Genomic DNA, 25362 nt, shown 5'->3' with positions numbered 1-25362 from the left:
AGTTTTGGCAGATCTGGCCAACCGTGAGTCCTTGGCAAAGTGTGAAAGTGGAACTTGTAACCTTTTAAAATCACATCCAATACCCATTTGTCCTGGGTAATATGGGTCCAATTCCTGTAAAAAAGAGACAGTTTTCCTCCGAGAGGGGTGTCCAGGAAAAGAGGTCCTGAAGCCCAACCGAGAGAGTCATTGAGTTTGTTTTCTTTGAGATTGGGATCTGTCTTCTCCCCTTCTAGGTGAAGAAGCAGTCCATTGTCTAGATCTGTACGAGGTCTGGCCTTGACCACGACCTCTGGAGCGTCTATATCTTCCCCTTTGAGGCCTGTCAGACGTGGGAAAGGACCAATTTTTAGAGGGCCAATTCCTGGAAAATCTAGGAGGCTGAACCTGCAAGAAATCTTTTACAGTCTGCATGGACTTTGCCTTTTCTTCCATCTTTTTAATAACTTCCTCAGCCTTAGAACCAAAAAGAACATAATGTTGAACAGGGGCATCTAATAACTTAGCCTTAACCTGTTCAGGCAAACTTTGTTCACGAAGCCAGGCATGTCTCCTAATCACAGTACCAGAGGCAGCAGCCCTGCAGGAAGCATCCAAGGCATCAAAACCACAATGTAAGCTATGCTTGTTAACCTGTTCAGTAGCATGCAAAACATCCTGAAGTTCCTTATCCTCAGCACAAGCAGGTACGGAAGCAAGCTTTTGCTTTAAAACAGACAAAAGAAATTGCTGGTATTTAAACATATGAAACTGGCAATTTAATGCCCTTACAGATAGGGTAGCGGAAGTATATACCTTTTTGCCCCACCTGTCTAAAGCACGAGAATCCTTCTCAGAGGGAATAGGATTTTTAGAAGTAGCAACCTTAGCAGCCTTAGAACCCTGAGAAATAGTTTCAGGGTCTGCAGAAGGATTTCTAAATAAAAATAAATGAGAGTCAGGAACCCTATAAAATCTATCAGGCTTAGAAGGAGCAGGAGGCATGGAATCAGGATTCAAATTAGCCTCAGAAAAGGCATCATCCACAATGTCCAAAACAGGAGGGATAGCTAAAGGCCTATGCTGAGGAAGAAGAAGAAATTCTCTAAGCCTCTTTTTGGAAGCAGAATATTCCTGTCCTTCCCAATGAAAATGTTCCCTCATCTCATGCAAGGTTTCCCCAAAAGAAAAATCCTCAGGCGGAGAGGCTGAGGGCAAAGATTCCTCAGCATCCGAATCCTCATAAGGGGGGAAGGAATAGTCCTGATCAGAGGAAGAAACAGAAGAGACAGAGGCCTGGTCAGAAGAATCCAGAGTAACATCCTGTCGAGGCCTTTTCTCAGGAGGGGGGTGAGAACCCCTAATCATTGTAAGCAAGTCTTCAGCCATCCTCAATAATTGTTTTTGTGTCTTGGGAGTGGATTCAGAAGCAGCTTGAGCTGAAACTTTAGACTTAGTAGGAGTCTTTGTCTTTGCCTTTGAAATAGTAATGTGAGTAGGCCTGAAAACCCCCTCAGAAGCCGGTACCTGCACAGCGGTTCCGGACCCATCTGAAGGAGCGACGTCCGAAGGTCCTGCAGCAGTTAAAATAGTGGGCCTTGATGGCTCCCCATGGGAGTCCGTATCGGCCATCGGTTCAGAAGCGGCGGACGACAGGGGCTGCAAAAGCGCCTCACTGACGACAGCCGAACCAGACGCTGGCTCCAGCTGCAACGAGTCCTGTTTGGACCTCGGAGGCCTGTCTTTATCTTTGCGCTTCTTTTGAACTCCGGTAGTATCCGACGACATTCTGTAATTGAAGCGTCTGCCAAAATAATTTAAAGCCCAGTCGTACCTGCGTTTGATAGTACGAGAGTTGAACCTGGCACAGAACCGACAACAAGAAACGTCGTGGTCAGGGCCCAAGCAAGGTAGACAGTAAGAGTGGAAATCTTTATGAGGTATTTGTTTCCCACACGCTATACAATTATTAACTTTTTCTGACATCGGAGGAACAAGAAAAGATTCCCAACGGGTACTTAGCTTTGAGAAGAGAAGTAACAACTTCGGACCGACAACAACCAAGAATGCTGTTCGAAAATCGCCAACCAACGTTTTGCGAGCTGCTTTCCACCGCACGGCAAGAAAGACTGGAGAAGATGGCGTCGGCTGAGGGCTATGTACCAAGGCGTACTGACGTCAGGATACTGGCTTACTCAGCCGACGCCGGACCCAGACTTTGGGATTCTGGCCGACCTCGGGCTGCCTGCCGGCAGGAGCACCCCACAGTTATGACTGCAACAGTGAAACACGAAGAACATCAACCTCTTCTCTAATTTCTTTAATAAAGTTACTAGGGTAACCCCTTTCTTTGAACATACTCTCCAATAGGTTGCATTCTGTACAAAAATCCTGGTCCTTACTGGTCATTCTACTTCCTCTCACAAACTGCCCCTTTATTATATTCTTTTTTACATGTATAGGGTGAGCACTGTCAAAGTGAAGGAAGGAATTACAGTACGTGGCTTTCCTGTATATTTTGGTTTCTAAGTACCCTTGGTCTTTAAATATTTCAAGATCCAAGTATTGTACCATATTGTGTGTCACCTTATAGGTGAATTTCAAAAAATTACACGTGTTATTAAGATATAATAAAAAATCATTCAGTTTTTCTTCTCCCCCATTCCAAAATATAATTATGTCGTCCAAAAACCTGCGATAGGTTGTCAAAAAAGGCTTAAATTCACTTTCCAGTACATACTTTTCCTCCCATTTGGATAACACCAGGTTTGCATAGGTTGAGGCACAGGCCGCCCCCATAGCTACCCCCTGAACTTGTCTAAAAAATTCACCACTGAAAAACAAGAAATTATTGTGTAAAACCATTTCCATAAGCCATTTACTGACTATCTTATCATTGTGGGTTATATTACCATCTTCAAACACTACTTCTTCAAACATATCCAAACCTTCCCCATGTGGGATGGATGGAAAAAGGTCTATTACATCAATAGTTACAAAAATGAGACCATCTATCTCAGTTATGTCCACAATAGTTCGTAATAGGTCCCATGAATCTTTCAAAATGTGTGCTTTTTGCAACCATGTTTTTTTAGTTTTGTTATCCACAAACTTAGCTAGGGCATTAGTTTTGGACCCATTAGCTGCAACTATTGGCCTTAAAGGGGGATCAGTTTCATTTTTATGTATTTTGGGGATCCCGAAGATGGAAGGAACTTTAGGTTTATCTACCTTTAAAAAATTATAAGTTTCCAAATCAATTAGTCCTTCCACCATCATGTCATATAAATTCATGTCAATCCTGTTGTATGCCACATTTATCTCATTTTTGACACTGATTCATATTTATTCTCATCCCACAATATCTTATACATCCTACTGTCGTATTCAGTGTTTTCCATGATAACAATTCCTCCTCCTTTGTCAGGCTTCATAACTCTTATATTTCTATCTTTTTTCAAACTACTTAAGATGTCTTTCTCCTGATGGTTTAAATTGTTGTCATGTAGGAAACCATTTAGTTCGACTTTCCTAATTTCTTTCTCTATTACCTTTTCAAAGTTCCTTAATTGGGGGTGTAAAGGTGGATTGCACATGGACCTCCGTCTTAGTGTTGAGTCACTCCCCTTTCCATTGTTATGGAAAAGGATTTTAAGATTGACCTTCCTTAAAAATACTTTTAAATCTAACAATGATTTCACAACATTCCCTTTAGTGGATGGGATAAATTTCAGGCCTTTGGAAAATAAGCTAAAATGTCCTTTTTCTAATTGTATAGAGCTAAAATTATAAATATTAAAATGATTGTAAGTCCACTTATTACTTTCTTTAATAATCTCATCACCTGTGGGGGGATTTGGGATGGGTGGGGATAAATGAAGGGGCATCAATAATTCCCCCTCCCCCTCCCTCTCCCTCTTCTCCCCCCTCTCCAATAAAAATTTCCCTCTCTCTCTCCATATTTCTTAAAAATTCTTTCAGACCTCCTAAGAGGAGGAAAATCTTCTTCATTGAATATGTTGTCTTCATGTGTCTCCTGGTTATCTAGTGGGTCCCTAGTGTCAATGTTTCCAAATTTATCAAAAGTACCCCTTACTCTATTTCTGGAGGGAGGGTTAGGGTAGCAAATGTTGCATTTATACTCATTTAGATCACGTTCCATCTTTTTATATTTCCTTTGAATTAAATCATCCATATTTCTGTCTATTTCCCTTCTCATGTTAAAATATTTAACTTTTTCCTCTTCTATAGTAAATAACAAGTCATTCGTGATGGTTTTGTCTAGAGCTTCTATTTCTGTTAAAAGCTCTTCTTGAACCCGGATGTTCTCTTTAACCATCAATTTTAACATTTCAATACCACTTTTATTAAATAAATCCAACAATTCTAAATGAAAATTGGAACCAGTTATAACACTGTTGGGGTATTTGTAAAAGCGTAAGCCTTTAGGCACAATTTCTTTCAAAATACATTCTCTTAAATACGGGTTTTCCACATTCAAAGCCCTGTATTTACTCATCAATTTGTACAAATTATTTAAATTATCCTTATATGTAAAGTCGTTATTATTAGCAACATTCAAGTTCACATGTTCGTTGAATATAACTTGGCGTTTTAGCCACCCATTTAAGTCCTTAAATGGAGAAACAGTACCTTTAGTTTTATTCGTACCGTAGGATTTGTTAACACGCTTATCCTTAGCTGCAACAGAACTTGTTTCCCCTCGAGTGACTTCCTTAAGCAGTAAAGGTGTATCCGCTGAATTAAAGCTGCTCACTTCTTCATCCTCGGCTGAACCGGTGCCTTTACGTGCACCTATCGGTTCATTTTCTCTTCGTTCTTTGGTTTTCCTCTTAATATTACATGACCCTTCGGTCCCATTGGCGCCACTTTCAGCATTTTTGTTTTGGACAAGTAAAAGCGAGGAAGCCACTGGCGTGAGGAGATTAATTAGTTCAGTAAGCTGCCCCACCAACCTACGCGTCAAGCCAAGATCTTCCTGTTGCGTGTTGACAGGAACTTCCTGGTTTTCCATAATGCACAAATGACCAAAAACCGAAAAACAGCTGTGCAATTCGACCAAGAAATCCAAAAGAAATGGAAAACCATGCAAAAAACACCAATTTTATTAGTGCAACTCTCCAAAATGTCAAAAAACACGAACTCGAAAAACTAATCCACATTATGTACTTTCTGGTTTTCCATTTCTTTTGGATTACGGATTTAGCATTACTCTCCTTGAACACTGGCTAACTGAATAACAAGACCATTAGCTAATCTGTCTCTTCTTATTGAGTGAATAAAAGTTTTATAGGATAGACAATTTTTCAGGATGGACAATTTTTTTTTTTCGTATGGCACTTGTCATAGTTAAGGTTCTACATGTATCACAAATTATTTTTAACAAAGCTAATGAAAAGATACCCACCATTTCCAGTTCCTCAACCTTTAAACGAGTTGCAGGATTTAGGGTAATATTTTCTGAGTCAGATGTAGCAACATTTGACTGCTTGGATGGAACAGCTAGAAGGTAACAATAATAAAATTAAGAGATTACTAATCAAGACCTGTCTTTGTTTACAAGAAAACAAATTAAAATGGTCAAATTCATCTCCCTCAGTAAAACTAACTGCACATATTGTTAGAGGGTAAGCAAAGAAGTCAGCTCACAATTTATACACTTTCAATGCATGCCACCAACTCAGTTTCTGTGAAGTTGTGGAAGGAACAGTTAAATAACGAATTACTGAGAAAACAGCCAATAACAGTACTTTGAAGTATGTAAGACATAATAATTAAAATCATTTTAAGTGATCCATACCGCTATAGTGGTACCTAATATCTGGTTAAATGACTTGTTACTTGGCCATGGACCTTTTTTGTGCAAAACACATACACACACTTCCAGAATAAAGAACTGTCTCTTCTGCAGCCCTTCAAACACAATTTATGAGTGGCGTTTACTTTTTTTAACCATCTGGTTAAATCAGAAACTTCAACATATCAGTTTGCATCAATGTTTCAACCACTTGTGTTCTGAAAAGCTGTAATACGGAATATTCAGAATGCCAAAAATATAAGAGAATTACAATGTAATTAAAATGTTTTGAATGTTTGAAATTGTGAGCATAGTGAGTTTTCTTTAGTCATGATTTTTTTTAAATGTTCTTTTTTACCCACAGCCATCTACTGGCTGGATTTCTCAATTTTGGTTAATTATTACTACAACAAAGCTGCTAGAACAATTATTGAATACATGAAGACAGAAATTATTTGGAAGCACTCTACCTGTGTACATTCCTTTTCTTGTTTTTGATTGTATTGCTAATCCTAGTATACCCACTAAAAAGCAGAGATTTTACACAAACAAGAATGTCATTATAATCAGATTTTACAGTCCACTGAGCCTGCTAAACTATGGTATAAGCCTTTCCTACCAAAACTGCTTCCCCACTGTTCTCATGTACCGTCAGTAGCTGGTAGAGTTGAAGTTGTTGATCATCTCGCAGTGAACCACACTGGTCATAGGCTGATTTATCTGCTCATCATCCTTTCATTAAACAATACTCCCTTATCTCATAGTTTTGAATTTTTTCCTTTCACTGTGATCCCAAGTTTACATTCAGTTTCTCACACAAACTTTCTAAAGATCCCACAGTGAAATAATCATGTCTAAAAGTAAGCCAGTGCTCACTATCCCCTTTCCATAAAATTTTCCATGATTTTTTTCCTACTTTGTAAATGGAAAAGCTCACATGTCCAAGTCTTCTTCATTCTAATTAAAAACCTATGCGACTGCACTTCATTCATTCAAGCAATGTGCTAACCACTGAATTATATCTAACCACAGTGTTTACTTTCTAGTTTACCACCGTATTTGTTTCTCTGTAATGTAGCATCTCTATTACTCTCATGCCTGTTGTCAGTTAAGTGTCGCCAGAACTGTACATAGTACTCAAAGTGTGGTCTGAATAGTGACGTCTGAATGGGGCCACAACAACATTTGTAGTACAGTATACAGAAATATACTGTCATCTTTCCTATTCAGTACTGATCAACAGTCCCTTTAAGGTAAGTGGTTCAAGATGAGATCCATCAACATCTTAAAACAAGGATTTCTGCCTTGTATGTAGCAGACAACGGTGACAGATACAACAAATGACTCAAGATTATCATGCACATGGCATGCACTGAATCCATTGGTGGGATCATCTACTGTCATCATATCTAGTTCAGTGAGATTCAAAGTCTTACCTGCTTTACTAGAAAACTTTCTGCACATAACAAAATGGAAGGGTCATTTTCCAATAATTCAAATCAAAGATTCAAGGAACAATCTAAGGCATCTTGAACAAACAATGCAACATCAAAGAGATTCAGTTCTATAAAGATAAAATGGGCATACTGAATCACTTTCCACTTTCAGTCTAGAAAGAAAATTTACTTTCAATGCTCCATCTGTCCCACTGTATTAAAATTTACCATCAAGAAAGAGAGAAAAAATGGGGAAGCAAAGACAAAAACTGCTAAATGCTTTTTAAAAATGCAAATAATTCATACTAAAATTCCAACAATTCTTTATCCGAATTTGAAAGAGAAAGAGATTCTAGAGAACTTTGGGAACATTAACATCATTCCTACCATCAAGTATATTAAACAAATCAGAGTGCCAAAAGTATCAACACATCACTTTAATGTACACAGCAAGATGTAATTGTCACTCAACTCCTTCCCATAACTACAGAGTACCATTGTGATCTAGGTTTGAAGTAAGACCACCCAGTATCATAACCAACCAATCATCACTGGCAGAAAGACAGAAATGTTTTTGCCACCTTGATAATTCACCTATACATGGCTTTCTATGTAGATGGTACTGGTAATATCTGTCTGCTTTGTGAAATTCATTAAGGCTGTGTAGCTTCTTTATGACCAGATGACTCAATATCTTCTAAGGTCGTTCCAACTGTGTTCTCCATCTTCCTAGAAATGCCACTGCACCAACATTACTCTCAACATTCCCTGAATTCATTCTCTTCTGCTAAGACTGCATTATCTCTACAGTTCACAAATAAATGAAAAGCTCTTTTACAAAATACAGAAGTGTTCTTCAGTCTTGAGTATCTGTGTTCAAATATCACAGCGTTCACTGCATTCACTACAGATATCCAGTATACCCATCTGTGAAATTCATTCACATAGGACTTCCAGTCTTGGCAGATACTTTTGCAGAAGCTTAGTGAAGTCTTTGAGTCAAACAAGCTAAAACACACTATCTGTTTACTTTTAAGTCCTGCATATGGCCCAGCACAAGTCAATAAATAATGTGCAGTCCATGGAAACAGACAGGCATTTCCTTTACCTCCACAGCTAATTCTCTAACACTGAACTCACAACAGATTTTCATAAAAAATACCAGTGGCTTCCGTAGGAAACCTTCTGCATCTTTTCAAGGATCTTGACCTACAAAAGGACACAAAGGCTTTGAGTACACAGTTCATTCATCATACTTCCTCTTCTTTCATCATCATTATCACCATCATCAATCACCCCTTTTTCTCCATTTCTTACATGGGTTCAGGAAGATGAGTCAACTGTCACCACTGTTCTTAATTCAGTGCTACTCTCCTACCTCTTTCAGCAGAAATGCCTGACTGTTGCAAGTTTTCTATCTTGCAGTCCACGTATCTCTTTACTGGGCATCCTTATTTCCCTCTTGACTTCTTCCCATCTTTCCCAAACCTTCTTCACCAAATTATCTTCTGCTTTCCTTCACATTCCCAAACCACCATAATCTATTCTCTTTGACCTTCTTTCCAATTGGAACTACTCTGGCTTCTACTCTGATGTCATGCTTCACAGTGTGCATCCTACTGTCCGGCTCAGGCACATCATCTCCATTACTTCGTTTCCTCATCTGCCCTGCATTTACGTCCCAGGTTTTTGTACCATACAGAAGTACTGATCACATCACTGTTTTCTACACCTTATTTTACAGCTTCTTTGGCATTCTTCTGTTATACACTAACCCTGACACTCTGTGCCAGCTGGTTGCTGCCCCTCTAATTTCAGCTGTGACTTGCTCATTTCCTTCTCTTAAACCACTCCTCCTAGACACTCAGAGATGTTAACCTCATCTGCTACTCCTCCTAGACACTCAGAGATGTTAACCTCATCTGCTATTTTCCCTTTAAACACAATTTTCAGCATCTTCTGATTTACTCCATTTGCTGCCATGAGAAGTATCTTCCTTGCACTCAGTTTTATCCAACGTGCCATTAGTTTTGCATTCCATCCCTCTATCATTTGTTGAAGATTTTTTAAGAGTCTTCTTATAATGACTCATTGTCTGCATTCATCAGCTTTGTTGACTTACCCCCCCCCATGACCTGTTTGCTAATGTAGTCCATTACCAGTATGAATAGCAGCATGCTCAGAGCTGAGCCTAAATATATCCACCCACTCCCACTGGAAACCCCAATGCGAGTCCAAACACAACTCTTACTTGTGTCATTGGGGCCTTATACATAGCCTGGTTTACTTTATTCTAATAATATTTCTGGGACTTGAAACCATTGCAAGGCAGCCCACATCAGCTTTCTTTGGACCTTGTTATATGGTTTCTACAAGTCTAGGAATGAAACCGTTGGACTATTTCCTCATCACCAGCTTTTTTTGTATTATTTGTCTCACTATAAACATTAGCTTGGTTGTGCTGCATCCTGATCTGAATCCAAACTGCTAATTCCCCCATCTTACTTTCTACTACTCTGTGTATTTATGTATTTATTTAATCATTACCCTCTCCAAAACTTTCACCTTATGTTACAGGAGTTAGCTACCTCTGCACTACCCACAGTTGTGAGTGTCCCCTTTGTTATTTTGCACTGGCACTAGTATACTTATTTTCCAGTCATGTGGGATATGCTTTGAGTACTTGTATGTGAAGAAAATAGGATCAATAATGCAGCAAAGCAGAGTTATGGAACACAGAATCTAACAGAAGAATAAATCCACAAACTCTGCAACAATGTTACTTTGTTGTGATAGGATGACTGTGTCATGTGATTACTTTAAAAATGTTTGATGTTTAAACGTGAAACACTGAGGAAGGATTGTGTTATCCAAAAGCTTTGTTTGGTTAAAATAATGCACATTTAGGGTTTCCAGAGTTTGTGGATTTATTCTTCTAAATGCATTGAGTTCTCTCAGGAGCCATTTCCCACCTGTCTCAACCAACCTATTTATCATATCTGCTGTGACCTCATCTGAGACTGATGCTTTCCCTGACATAATTTTCTTTAGTGATGTTCTTTCTTCATCTAGGATGGGTTCCTCTTCTTCTTTCCTTACATGCTGTGTCTGAGGCAATACAGCATCTGTGGGGGTTTCTTTACTGACAAGCTGCTGGAAGTACTCCTTCCATTTGCCTTTGATGTTCTGTACACTGCTGAGCAGGTTGTTGCTGACATCCATCATGAATGATATCTATCTCTATCTTTTTGTCTTTGCCTTGCAACCTGATAAGAGTTTCTTTGTGCCATCTGAGTCACTTTCCAAAAGCTGATAGAGTGCCTCTGATGCCTTGTTCTTTGCTCTCCTCTCTTAGCCTCTTTGTTAGCTAACCAGTATTCCTTCTTAACCTGGTCTGTGTTTTCTATCGCTCAATTTTTCCTGCACTCATTTCTTTTTATGACTTTCTGGACTTCTGCATTCCATCACCAGCTTTCCATATGTACCTTATTTCCATACCTGGCTCAGTCACAAATCTGATCTATGGTCCCCAGAAATGCTGTTTGAGGTTTTGCCATTACTCTTCAACTCCACCAGTTTCTGCCCGTTTCCGCTTCTTCCTGAGGTGCTCCAACCCTGAATAATTACTTGGACTCTTGTGCTTTCCCTCAAGTCAACTTTCAGGCCTTCAGTCAAGTCTCTTTTGACCTTAGAGCCTTCACTTACCAATGCTGGCAGCTTATTGTGGTGAGTAGTGGTTTATTCTGTGGGGCAAATGTTTCACAAAAGATGACTTTCAGTCACTGCCTCTACCCCTTTTATGTGATCTTGTGACTGTTTCTCTTGCTGAACCCATATGTTGGCCACCATCAAGCCATTTGCCAGACATAAGTCTAGAATGGTCTAGTCTCACCTACTTTATCCCTGTTTTCCCATCCATGTGGACCCAGGAAGTCCTCATATCCTGTTCTGTCCATCCCGATTTGTGCATTCAGGTCACCCATTATCATACCACTTCCTGTTGTCCTGCTGTAGCTAGTAGGCTCTGCAAATGCTGTCTGAAAGCACTCTTTGCTTCACTATTACAATCATGTTCTGAGACATAAGCTGAGATTATGAATAGTGATTGTCATTTGTCTGTCACTAATTCTGATGACATCTGTGATGCCCCACCACTGGATCAGTAATCAAGCAGCCTCAATCCTCACCACTGGCAACAGTGGGGGACATACAGTGGGAGGATGACAGGTACATACACAGTATTTCCAAATGTAGTTCTCTGTATCAACTGCAATTTCCCTTAACAACACACAGAGATCACAGCCAGTCAGGGGCTGGTTTCTCCCTCTTTCTCCAAATCCTCAATAAGACTCCTCACTGGCACAGCTATAGAGTTGAGATCTCAGCTGAGTGGCCAAGTCAAAAACCTCCAGCACCCTCTCTGTCCAACCAGTGCTTTGTGTCCCTGCCCAAGTAGCTGACACACACACACACACACACACACACACACACACACACACACACACACACACACACACTTTGAGGTTTGATTTACACACACACACACACACACACACACACACACACACACACACACACACACACACACACACACATTTGGGAAAGGCTGGCACAGGTTTACTAGCTATGCCCCCTTCTGCCCAGACTAAAAGGTAGCTATTACTGCCATCAGCCAACTCTATCAGCTACTTTAAGGCTCTTAACAAAGGGTGGCCAGTCTTACTGTGCAATATTACTATCAATACAAATGGTAGTTTGACCAAGAGCAAGGCTATTAGGAGTGGCCAACAGGGTCACCAAATAAATATGCAAGTATTCTCAGAACTTAAATATGCCTCACAAATATCAGCCACAATGAAAGATTTAAAATTATTTATTAATAATTATTAAAATAACAAGGAAATACTCAGTATATAATCGCAATAATATCAGAGTTCAAAATCACAGGAAATATTTAAAACAACATTTAATTGAATCTATTTTAAGTTAACCTCTTGCGTTTCAGTTTACCCTATTAAAATATACACATTTAAACAGTTGCAATAGAGTATATACATTTCTGTTCTTTTCCAGTAGGGTACACTGTGGATACTTTTTTTATGCTCAGTACTTTGTAAACCCTTTTCAACACACACTTCTGTACCAGCAGTTTGATATACACATAACATACAGTTGTAAAAAATTTGTAACACAAGCATATGAATCATGTTGGTATTCACAAATGACATAATTATTTACAAAATTCCAGACAGCTGGGCTGGCAGCATCTCCTTATGCGACATTTCGTCCCCCCTCGAAGACTCAAGCTACTTTTTCAAGTGACCCTTGAGAAACGTTGCTTGAGAGGGTTGAGCCTATCTGAGAATACATTACCCCATTCCCTGTCTTGACAGTCCATCTGTATTGACATTGCTAACCTCACTGTGGTGCTACACTGTCATATCATATGCCTTCAACCCTAGGCTCCACCTTAATAACTTGGCATTTTGCTGGCTGGATTGATGTAGCAATGTTAAGGGATTGTGGTCTGTAACTACAGTGAATTTCCTTCCATACAGATAAGGCTGAAGCTTCATTAGAGCCCACACTATGGCTAGACACTCCTCTTCTACAGCTACATAGTATTCCTCCCTGGGTTGGAGCCTACGGCTGAGATATATTACTGGGTGCTCTTCTTCCTCTGTGGAAACCTGGCTGAGTACAGCCCCCACCACATGGTTTGAAGCATCCACCTGCACAACAAATTCTTTGCTGTAATCTGAACTGGCTACTACAGGGGGTTCTCCCAATGCCCCTTTAAGCTTCTGGAATGCCTGCTCACATGCTGGGGTCCACACTACCTTATATGGCCTGTTTTCTTTTGTCAGGTCTGTGAGGGGAGCAGCTATAGTACTATAATTGGGGACAAACTTTCTGTAGTACTCTGCTGTCCCTAAGAATGCCCTCACCTGCTTTTTGGTAAGAGGGCAGGCTATGCCTGAATGGCTTCCACTTTGGCAGGTTCTGGCCTGATCTTGCCACTCTCCACTCTAAGTCCCAGGTAAGAGACCTCTGCCATACCCACCTGACATTTACTGGGCTTAATGGTCAATCTTGCCCTTTGTAGTCTGCCCAGCACCTCCCGACATGCTGAAGGTGCTCTTGCCAGGAATGGCTGTAGATGGCAATATCATCTAGGTAAGCAAGGGCAAAATCTCCTGCTCCTGCTAGGATATGATCTACCAGCCTCTGAAAATCCATTAAGGCATTTTTCATCTGTAAGGGCATTTTGTGAACTCACGCAAGCCAAAAGGAGTCACAAACGCTGACCTCTCTCTAGCACTGGGAGTCAAGGGCACCTGCCAGAAGCTCTTGGTAAGATCAATAATGGTAAGATACTTAGCCCCACCCAGCTTCTCTAGGGCTTCATCTGTCCTTGGCATGGGGTAAGCATCTGACTCTGTGTGACTATTTAATTTCCTGTTGTCCACACAGAACTTGGAGCTGCCATCCTTTGGTACCAGCAGCACTGGGGAGGCCCAGGGACTGCTGGACTCCTGGATTACACCTAGTTCCAACATTTCCTGTATCTCCTCCCTCAGAGTCTATTTGACCCTCTCAGTCACCCTATAAGGGGCCTGCTTAATAGGCCTTTGGGGTCCTGTATCGACATGATGCTGCACCAGGTGGGTGCACCCTAGCTTCCCAGTGAACACGTCCCCAAACTCTTGTAACATTGCTCGGATTTCTTGAACCTGAGTAGGGGATAGCTACTGGGACATTGCTACACCTTCCACTGATGTGTCAGCCACAGCTATACTGGGGAGATCATTCACCAGATCCTCTCAGACTCCTCCTGCCATCCACTGCAAATACCTAGCACCAAGGCCTCCCTATCATGGTAGGGTTTCATCATGTTCACATGGTACAGTTGTGCCCCTGCCTCCAGCCTAGCAGTTCTACCATGTAGTTAACATCACTGACCTTCCTTACCACTTTGAAGGGTCCCTCCCAGGATACCTGCAGCTTGTTGCGTCTGACAGGAATGAGAACAATTACCTGCTGCCCCACAGCATACTTTCTAGCTTGAGCATTCCTGTCATACCAGACCTGTTTCTGCTGTTGGGCTTCTGCCAGGTTCTACTGGGCCAAGCCCATGAGTTCTCTGAGACTTGTCCTGAAGTTTAGAACATATGCCACTCCTTGTGGTATCCGCACTCATCCTCCTACTCATCACAAATCAAATCTAGAGGACCCCTCACCCTATGCCCATACAGTAACTCAAAGGGTGAAAATCCTGTGGATTTCTGAGGCACCTCTCTGTAAGCAAACAGATGTGGCAAATATGTGTCCCACTCCCTCTTAACCTGGTCTGCAAATGCTTTTAGCATGGTCTTTAGTGTAGAGTTTAACCTCTCAACCAGACTATTAGACTGGGGATGGTAGGGGCCTTAGGTGCTTCACCCCACACTGCTTCCACACAGAAGTCAGCAGGTCTGACATGAAATTGGCACCTCTGTCAGTCAGTATTTCTTTTGGGAAACCTACCCTCCTGACAATCTCTAACAAAGCATTTGATACCTTTTCTGCCTCAATGGAGGACGGAGCCAATGCCACAGGTTTACTAGCTATGCCCCCTACTGCCCAGACTATAAGGTAGTCATTACTGCCATCAGCCAACCCTTTATCATCTACTTTAAGGCCCTTAAAAAAGGGTGGCCAATCTTACTGTAAAAATGGTAGTTTGTCCAAGAGCAAGGCTATTAGGATTGGCCCACAGTGTCACCAAAAATATACAAGTACTCTCAGAACTCAAATAAGTCTCAGAAATATCAGCCACAATGAAAGGTTTAAAACTATTTAATAATTATTAAAAAAAAAGAAAATACTCAGTGTATAATCACAGTAACACCAGAGTTCAAAATCACAGGAAATATTTAAAACAACATTGCAGGAAAGTCTCAAATAAATAAAGAAAAGCATCTAAATTAACCTTTGCTATATTCCTGAGTATATCTAGAGAATTATTATAGCCTAGTTAACTTACTTACAGAGCAAGCAAGGCAGATGTGGTGAATGCGTCTTCCAGCTGATGTTGTCAGGTCATAGAAAAATACAGCATACTCAGTTTCTCTCTCTCTCTCTCTCTCTGAGAGTTCTTAAATTAATATCCCAAACGTAACTGCTAGGATAGTTTGCAGAATGACATCATTTTTTGCAATCTGACTCTATCCTAGCTAAAACTCCAGTAGATGCAGCTGGTAGCATTTAACATCTGCCTGAAAAAATACATAAACAATGGCTTTTCTTAGATCTAACGCAGATCCTGGAAGTCATAAAACTATAAACACTTCCAAGACAATACAAAAAAAATTCTGTTTCTAGACATTGTGTCTATTACTGCACTGAAACTGAAAGATAGCATCCCTTTATTATGTGGCCATCAAGTAATTTAATTTAAGCTAGTTTTTTGAAGTTAACCTCTTGTGTTTCAGTTTCCCCTATTAAAATATATACATTTAAACAGTTATAATAGTGTATACACATTTCTGTTCTTTTCCAGTAGGGTACACTTTTCAACACACACTACTGTACCAGCAGTTTAATATACATACAACATATAGTTCTAATACATATGTGACACAAGCAAATGAATCATGTTGATATTCACAAAAGACATACAATTATTTACAAAATTCCAGCTAGCTAGGCTGGCAGTATCTCCTTTCATGACAACATATTTCACTGTCTTCTGAAGTCTCTCCCTCACTATAATTCCCACACAATTTCTAGTCTATCCTCTTCCTGAGTAGTACATACTGTATCTCAAGACAAGTGGCTTTGCTGCACTGCCCTTCCATCTTGTCTCTTGAATGCATAAGATGTCCATCCTCCTCCTTATGATCATGTCATCTACTTCCAATCTGCTTCCTGTCAGTGAACCTACATAGTGTAGCAATTCTAGTTCATGTTTGGTGGGTTTGATTGATTTTACATCCAGCTTTTGCTCAAAAAGGGCTACCTCAGGAAACCCAAGCTGGGCAACTGGACAAATAAAGCCCAGCAGCCCTGGCACAATAAGCTACTCACTAGCCAGTGTCCAGCTGTCTAGCTTGGGTTACCTGGGGATAGCTCTGTTTAGCAAAAGTAGACATGAAACCAATCAACCTACAAAACAAACTAAAGATTGCTACACTAAGTATAATTTCAATGACAAGATACAGCTTGAAAGTGGATGACTTGATGGTAAGGCGTAGAGTGGATATCTACTGCTCAGAGGAAGGATGCAGTAAAAAAGTGGGAATTGCGAGGGAAACTCTTCTAATGATAGCTAGAAATGTCATCATAATTAGTGATACACAGCAGTAAGACACCAGTGTAAAGCCTGGGGTTATGAATACTGGTTTATGTCCCACAGCAGGATTAGGATAGTGGAGAAAAGAGTGCATTCAGGCAGCAGTTGCAGAACCTATTAAGCTGGTATTGATAATGTGGGACCTGAGTATTCATGTCAGGTCAAACAGAACAGGATATGAGGCCTCCCTGGGTCCACGTGTGTGGGGCAACAGGAAAACAAGAGCGATCATTCTGGTCTTTTGCATTGCAAATGACTTGAGTATGTTTAAACATGTGGTTCAGCAAAACACACAATACAAGCATGGACAACATGTGACTCTAGTAGACTTCCTCCAAGTTTGCAGATGACTGCAAATTGAGAGGTATCACAGATTCTTCCATTACACTAACCTCCTGCAATTGGGTCTAACACAGACAAATGACTGGTTCCAAAGCCACAGATTAAAACGCAATGCCAAGAAGTACATTATAGTGCCTTTTGGGAAAAGGTCCACCCAGGTTAATTACTCCACTGATAAGACACCTGTAAGAGTTGACCCAGTAGTAGGGATCTGGCAACATATGTATACTGTAATCTGGCCTTTGGCCAACATGCAGTCAAGGTAGTAAGAAAATCATTCTATGTCACTCAACTTATAAGTAAGGGTGTAGCATACAGGTATTAAGAAGTTATGCTATCACTTTATATGGTCCTTATCAGACCCACTATTGAGGTACAGTGACCCCTTCAGCATACACCTGGCCAGGCATATGCAACAGCTGATATGCCCACAGAGGTTCCACACCAAGAAAATCCAGAGTATAAACACATTGTCCTATAAAGATTGCCTTAAAGCGTTATTTCTATACGCAGTCTTCTACGGTTTACCGAGACATGCTCTATGCCTTGCATATAAGGCACCCTCAGATCCAGCCCTGATGGACATTTTGCACATATGCAAAACAAATAGCCCCAGAAACACTAGATCCACTGATTTGAACTTTGCTCAAGACAAACAGAACATCTTGGTGAGACAGATATGTTTCTCAAAGGATCCTCATGCTATGGAACAGACTCCCAAGCCATGCAAAGCAGAGTCCATCCCTAACCCTTTTCAAGCAAGTTTTTGACCACTGGATGGGAAATTGAAAATTCTCCCCCAGTTTGGCCCCCATTTCTCTGACAGACAGAGTCCGACAGTAAATATTCTCTAATTAACATACCCCACCCAACTAAACCTTTAGCAACCTCCTAACATACCCCTCCAAACAGACGCCCTTATTACATGGGGACATGACTGTATTGGGTTGTGTGCTAGGCTTATAAAGGCCCTGGTGGTCACTAGCCTAGTATATACCTTTGAACCTACAGTGAGGAAAGGGTACTTAGGTAGACTCAGAGAATGGAATGACATCACAGCCCACAGCATAACCAACTTCTGACCACAGTAAGATTTAAGTACTGGTCGTAGAAGCCTCTAAGGTTGACAGAAACTAAAGTGAAGACCTGAAAGTCAACTGCAGCAAAAGCACTGGATCAAGGAAATGCTCAGAGTTATAGTACATCAGGAAGAAGATGAAAAAGGTGGCTTTGATGAAGAATGGCAGCATCTCAAAACAGAATGTGTAATGTTTACATAACAGATATGTAGCCAAGCCAAGTATGGAAAATATGGTACATAAGGAATGCTGGTGATGTAATGCAGAAATCCAGGAAGTTATCAAAAGAAAGGAGTGAGTGAAAACTGGCAAACAGAAGATATGGATTGGGCTCAGAAAGAATATTGGTTGGCTAACAAAGGGGCTAAGACAGCAGACACAGTAGCAAAGAACAAGATATTACAGGCACTATATCAGCTTCTGGAAAGCAGCTGAGCAGATGGCACAACTGCAATGCAAAGGCAGTAAGGTAGAGAAGATAATATCAGACACAATTTATAAGAGACGCCAACAACAACCTATTGAACAGTCCACATGACATCAAAGGCAAACGGAAGGAGTACTTCCAGTAGCTTCTGAAAGAAGAAAGACCCACAGATAAAAGAAAATGAAGCAGGGAAAACAGCAAGCTTAGATGAGGTTGCAGTAGTTACTACCAAGATACTGGCAGAGTTACGGGAAGAAATGGCTTCTGAGGATACTCATAGTAGCATGGAGAGAAAGGCATATTTCCACACGACTGGAGATTAAGCATTCTAATGACTGCGTACAAGAACAAAGGGGACATTCACAACTGTGGGCAATACAAAGGAATCAAACTCCTGTCATGCTGCATGAAAGTGCAGAATCAGAGGGGCTACAGTCAGCTAACACAGAGTGTCAGGGGTAGTGTATGACAGATGAATACCAAACAAACTGAAAAGTAAGGTGTACAAAACAGTGGCGCGACCAGTACTACTATATGGTATACAGACCTGAGCAGTAAAGGCACAGCAGTTGAGGAAGCTAGAGGTGATGGAGATGAAGTGACTCTGATGGGTAGTAGGATGCTCACTGTGGGACAGATGAAGAAATAAGGACATCAGCACAGAAGCTAATGTAGCTCCAGTTGCAGAGAAGGTCAAAAAGAACAGAATACGGTGGTTCAGGCACATGTGCAGAAAGCCAAAAGACAATCCAGTGAAGAGAATTTGGGAGAGACAGGAAGAAAACAAAACAAAATGACAGCATCCATCAAAGAGGTGGGTGGGCTGTGTGAGAGAAGACCTGTGATAGTCAGGAATAACTGATGAAGCAGGTAGGAGACTGACACTGAATTGAGAGAGATGTTGTTGGTTGATATGATGCCCCATCCCTAAGCAGAAAATGGGAAAAAGGTGGTTGACAATAACGGTGATAATGATAACTATGATGCTTTATGGTGGGTGTTCAATGGCCAACAGAGGCACATAGATGCCTCCCACCATTAGTACAGATACTGGGTGTAGGCCAAAGTAGGCCAGATCCTCAACACACATATCACTGGTCAATACCCATACCCATATCCATTTTTTGGTTACATTGGTCAATGTGACCAAGTTACCTAGAGCCAGCTTTTACATTGTCAAGTGGCTAGCCTGCCTTGGCATAATCTGTACGCATCCCTGTTCTCCTACCTAGACGTTAGCACAAACCACAAACTGATGTCTAAAGTGGTTGGTCTCCACTCTCTCACTGAAAAGCACTAGCTACTTCCTCTTCTTCACGGATATGAAAACAAAAGTTACATACTTGGCATAATGACAGATCTGTAAGACGGTCCAGCTTCAGTAATCTCTAGGACTTACAACACATTTCACAGAATAAAGGTTTCTCTCCTTCTTTCCATCAAGTAGCAAACATCTTACATTCTTCAGCTGTTCCTGTAACAGTGTCAAACTAAAAGAAGTAGAAAAAAGGCATGAGAGAGAAACGGAGAACAAACTCCAGACAAGACACCACAGATGGAGGATGGAAGGACAGTATTTCACTTAAGATGGACCTCCTCCTTATGGTGGATATGGAAATTTCACATCTATTAAGATGTCCATCTTCTCTAACTCCTATGTCAGAGTCCCTAGCCAGTCTTCCTGAATGGTTACTGAGAACAATTCATGGATGACAACAGCCCTGACAGAACACTTGAAACAATCTCCAGCTTGAAAGGTGTTCAAGGAAGACTAAGACATCACAGCATAGATGTAATCAAAAGTAGTATGACAGTAAAAGTGTCCACATATTCAGCAGAATGAGTCCCTGGGATCACAGGCAAATACTTTCCACCTTTACTGCGACAAAGTATACCTACCCAGTCCTCTGGAATGAGTAAAACTTTCCTACCAAATTTAGATCTAGCAAAGGATATAAACAGCTAGCTATCCTTGTGGAAAGATTTAATTGTGTCCATATAAAACCTGAGCTATATGTGGGCATCAGCATTGTGGGGAAAATATTTATCACAGTTAATATGAAAAAAAGACATGAAGATTAACTGATTGATTCAAGCTGGATTATGCTGATACTGTTGGTATGAATTATGGATTTGTTCCATGTGCCATCTCCTCCATGTAGAAAATTAGATACGGATGCCTGGCAGAAAGGGGTTACAATGTCGAAGTTCTCTTGGCAGAAGTAATAACCACTAGAAACAGTGTCTTCCATGACAAAAATTTCAAACTTGTTAGACCACTAGGCTTAATATTTGGAAATGTGTTTTTCAAGCACACCACATAAGAAGTCTTTAAGAGAAGCAACTGAGGAGTAGAAAAGATAAATAAAATGGGAATAAACCCCATAGTCACATGCAGGTTTGCCAATCACAGAATGTAGGAGATCAAAACAGGGAAGCAGCCTTCACAAAGTTTAGTCACATATTATGTCCCCCCAGGGATCTGTGCTGCGGCATCTCTTGTTTGGCATTTGTTTCTCTGAAGAAAAGCGAGCACCAAAGGGCTTTGGCTGACTAAGTTTCTAGATGACTGCATGCAAGGAGCTGTCATTGTGCCCCCAAATGACTTTGCCATCCTGCAGAAAGATCTTTCCCAAACAAATATCAGTAACCATTTGAAATGTCAGAACAAGTCCCAAAGCATGAAGACTGAATGGAGGAAAAAGCAGACTTACATATACAAAGCCCGAGATGGCCATTCCTCTGAATATTCCCTTTTTCTCAATGTATGGTAATCTCGGAGTTGTATAAATAAGTTTTGGGGAGGTGCAGGGCAGGCTTGTCCACCTGCAAAAAAAGAAGTTTAAAGGAAAATAGTGATCTCTTGAGGTATAATCTTCCTGAGTTTTCAGTCTTTATTTTGGCTTGTCTGCACTCAGCATTTTGAGTGCTGACATTTCAATAGAGCATCAAAATAACTGGTGCCAAAATCATGGACTGAAACTAATTGCCAAAAAATTAATCATTATATACTTTTGAAGTCATATTTCCCTAGGAACTACTACACTGAGAATACACCCCTAACAGCTGTCCCATTTGTTTGGGATTTTGGAAATTGTGGGACAGTCTCTGCTGTCATAAGAAAGTCCTTCAATATAGCACAGCTTATAAACAAGGGGATTGTTTCTAGATCTAGAAATGTCATTGTCCCCTTTTACTCAGCCCTCATTAGGCCAGTCATTGTGTATAATGTCTCTTTGGAATGTATTTCTCTAGACACATGTAACAACTGCACTGCCAACAAAGATACCTTGCTAAAAGAATACAAGGTCTAAACAACATTACTACAGAGACAGACTCAAAGTCCAGTCACTATAACTCACTATCCTACAGACTGCAAAAAGGTGACTGTGTCTGGCATGCAAGGCGTTCTCTGATCCAGTACTGATGGATTTAATGTATATCAGCAAGTCAGACGGCATCAGAAATAGTCAATCTAGGGATCTTACCTCTTCTGCAACATCAATAGAATGGTTTGGATAGACAGGTTTATTTCTCAGAGGATACCGCTGCTCTGAACAGACTCCCCATCCATGTAAAACAAAGCTCATCCCACTCCATATTTAAGTGAAACTTGGAACGATGGTTGGGAAACAGAAAATTTACTCCAGGACTGCCCCCCATACTACTATCTGATAGAGGCAGCTCCTAAATTCTTTATCCAACACATGGCTCCCCTCAAATTATCTATGGATTGATTCCAGTTATTTTTCACTAGGGATTATCAACCAGGGAATGGGTAAGTCTAACACTAAATGGGTTGGGTTAATTCAAGCACCAGATGGAAAATTGGCTAGGCTTGTAGTGACTGCAAATGCATCTACTCGAGTACTTACCTATGAACTTATAAGAGGAGGCTGGTGCAGAAACAAAAAAGGAAATAACAGCCAAGACCAAATTAAAAATAAAATCTTCAAACAAGATCAAAGGAACAATCATTGAGACAAACTTTAAGTGCTACCATAGGTGGTTGTGAAGCATAAAGCCTTGAGCAAGACATTGGTGGGGGAGGATAAGATGGACCATCCAGAAGGGTGTGTACAGCCACTGTCCCTGAGAACAGGGGCAGAAATTACAGTGGACATCATGGGGGCAGGCTTACAGCCCATCAATCCACTACCTGGTAGCACTCATTACTGAGTGCAGGGTTGGACACTGAGTCCTGCAGTGACTAGGGTACGCTGTTACACTGCCCAAGGATGGGATGCCAGTGACAGCACAAAATCCCTAGTATATGTCTAAATGACAGTCCCTCTGGACAGCCTTCACCATAGCAGATAGACCTACTTCCAAGGATCAACAGGCTCATATCCACTAAGGGGAATGCTTGGTGGTCAACAAGTAAAGCAAAACAAAGGGGAGAAATCATCTAGAAAAAAAGACAGAGAAAGAACGGATGTATGCTCCTGCTGCATTCTCATACAGAAAAAATAGCTCTATTTGTTTTCATATGTTATTTCAGTGAAAAGCCTCTGAGAGGAGAAAATGGAGGCAATTACTTTTTCTGAAAAGGCAGGATCGTTAGACACTAACAGAAATGGAGAACACATGCTGTCAAGATTGAGATAGTGAACATATGGGTAGGATTAGCTAGAAGTGTAAGTCAGCACAACTTGAAAGGTCACAGATACAATGGTTTTTTCAGCAGAAAATGACACAAACTGGAGCTCCAAGTATTTGGACAAACACCATGAACCCAGAGATCCAGGGGGGCTCGTGACTAGTACAGGAGATCACCACCACAGATGCAGCTAGCTTCAGCCAAGGTGTGTTGTTTTTTTTTTAAAAAGTAGTACTAAGCTTCTTTACATAGAAAGAATAATTACAATAAAAAGAAAAAAATGTCCTGCAGAGCCCCTACTGAATTCAGATGCACTTGCAGTGTCTGTGATTAATAAGCAGAAAAGATAAGTCTGTGGTGAAAGATCAGTAGTGTGGTAAGGTAATTTTTTAAATCCTCTTAGGCAGACAGCTATCAGCAGTAGACTGTATCTCTCAACAGCTATCATACAATACTGATCACCTCCTTTTAGACACTAATCCTAGTGTTACCTCTGTGTAAACCGCTGCAATATTTTTTACTAGATTGAATATGGAAGATCACAAAGAGTGATTTAAATGTTTTTGATTTCACTAAACTCAGTTATATTTAAAGACATGGTGGATAATTCCAAGAATGATACAGATTTCCACTCCACAACCACTGTAGGTATCCAAACACTTTATTGATTTCTCCAAAAATACAAGTTGAGCTCTTTCTTCCCACAATCGGGTCTTCCTCAGAACATTTAAAACACCAAACAACTCGCTCTTAAATACCCATAGGCAACCACACCACCTATTCCAATTAAAAAGTTAACATCCTCACAGAATACTTAAAGCAATCCTACTCAAAAAAACACATTTACTCAAAAAAACACACACAAAACCACATTTTCTCCACTGGGGAAATAACACTGATGGCAACTACCATAAATTCATATCCTAATACTTCAATAAAAAGTTTATATTTATATAAAATGATGATATTTGTTAAAAAGTATTGCTTATACAAATTTTTATATACACATGATAAATTTGAACATTAAAAGCTAAAAATTAATAAAATACTAATATGCAAAAACATTCCTCCTTCATACTTCCTGTAACTATGCCTAAATATTAAGCAATGTACTTAAAGTGACTTTGAACAACAAGAAAATTAACAATATATAAATGTGTATAAAAAGTATTATACTTGGTTTTAATTTAACCTAAAATGCTTTTTAACTTCAAAATACACATAATATTAACATTGTCATTAATTCCTGGGGACTGGGTGGCGTTTAGTCTCAATTGCCACCTTAATTCACATAAATCCAAGTGCACATCCAATATTGCCCCTTGAGTGTCCTTGACAATTTGCTGGAGTACTAAAAATTTAAAAGTGTGCACATTAAATTCCTGTATATGTCTGCTTAAAGCATTAGTAATTTTCTGACTTCTTATGTCTAACAGATGCTCCCTCATCCTATCCTTAAATTTCCTGCAAATCTTACCAACACAGAATGCGGAACACATTTGGCACTTAGCCAAGTAGACCACATTCATGCTATTGCAATTAAAATGACCAGTAATGTGTAATGCCCTGTTGTTCAAAACAAATGTGTCCTTAGTTTCCAGTTAATTTTTACAGCAAGTGCCCATTCCAAATTTATAATTTCTGTTAATCCTAAACAGGGCCAAACCAGTTTGCTTATTCCTTTTGTTATTACCGTTTGCTTCCAACATATTCTTAAATGATCTGTCTTTCCTAAAGACTACTCCAGGTTTTATACCAATTTTTCCAGTAAGACGGTCATCACATGCCAAAATTCCTCAATTTCATCTAAAAATGTCTGCTATTTCCTCCCAGTCCAGATTATATGTTGTAATGAAACTAAGTGATTCATAAACCTTTTTATTATTCTTTTCTGATATGGGTTCACCTGAATTAAAAACTACACCTATTTCACCTCCTTTTAACATTGGCTTAAAAACCCCGCAAAGCCTTTTGGTTTTCACCTCTTTGACAATCTTTTGTATCATATTAGCGGGGTACCCTCTCTTTTTGAATAACTGGGCAATGAATTCCACTTCACATTCAAATGCTGTATCATCACTTACCATACGGGCAGCCCTCACCATTTTCCCCTTAACAATGGACTTTTTTTGGGATAAAGGATGCCAACTTGAAAAATCTAAATAAGCATTGGAAAAAGTTGGTTTTGATAAATTTCCGAACTGAGCTTTTTATCCACACAATTCAACTTCAAATTCACATCCAAATATGTGATACTCTCTACTATAAGTATATGTAAATCTCAAAAAATGGGTTGTTGCGTTAATATACTCAAAAAAAATCAATTAGACTCTCAAACATTCCATCC

At 40.1% G+C, this 25362-nt stretch overlaps 1 protein-coding gene across 2 annotated transcripts in view; it reads right to left on the bottom strand.

The window, feature by feature from the left end:
• Positions 1–25362, bottom strand: part of STXBP4 (syntaxin binding protein 4) — a 1994403-nt gene that overhangs the window by 1041312 nt on the left and 927729 nt on the right. For both annotated transcript variants that reach the window (XM_044090468.1, XM_044090469.1), the window contains exon 8: positions 5408–5502. In XM_044090468.1, the coding sequence (XP_043946403.1) occupies positions 5408–5502 (95 nt within the window). The remainder of the gene's footprint in view (positions 1–5407; positions 5503–25362) is intronic.

The sequence above is a fragment of the Protopterus annectens genome, chromosome 12.part0 (genome assembly GCF_019279795.1).
Source record: "Protopterus annectens isolate FY-2018-M chromosome 12.part0, PAN1.0, whole genome shotgun sequence".
NCBI classification, from domain to species: domain Eukaryota; kingdom Metazoa; phylum Chordata; order Ceratodontiformes; family Protopteridae; genus Protopterus; species Protopterus annectens.
The sequence above is the reverse complement of the archived record's forward strand: the minus strand, read 5'-3'. Positions and strand labels throughout refer to the sequence as shown.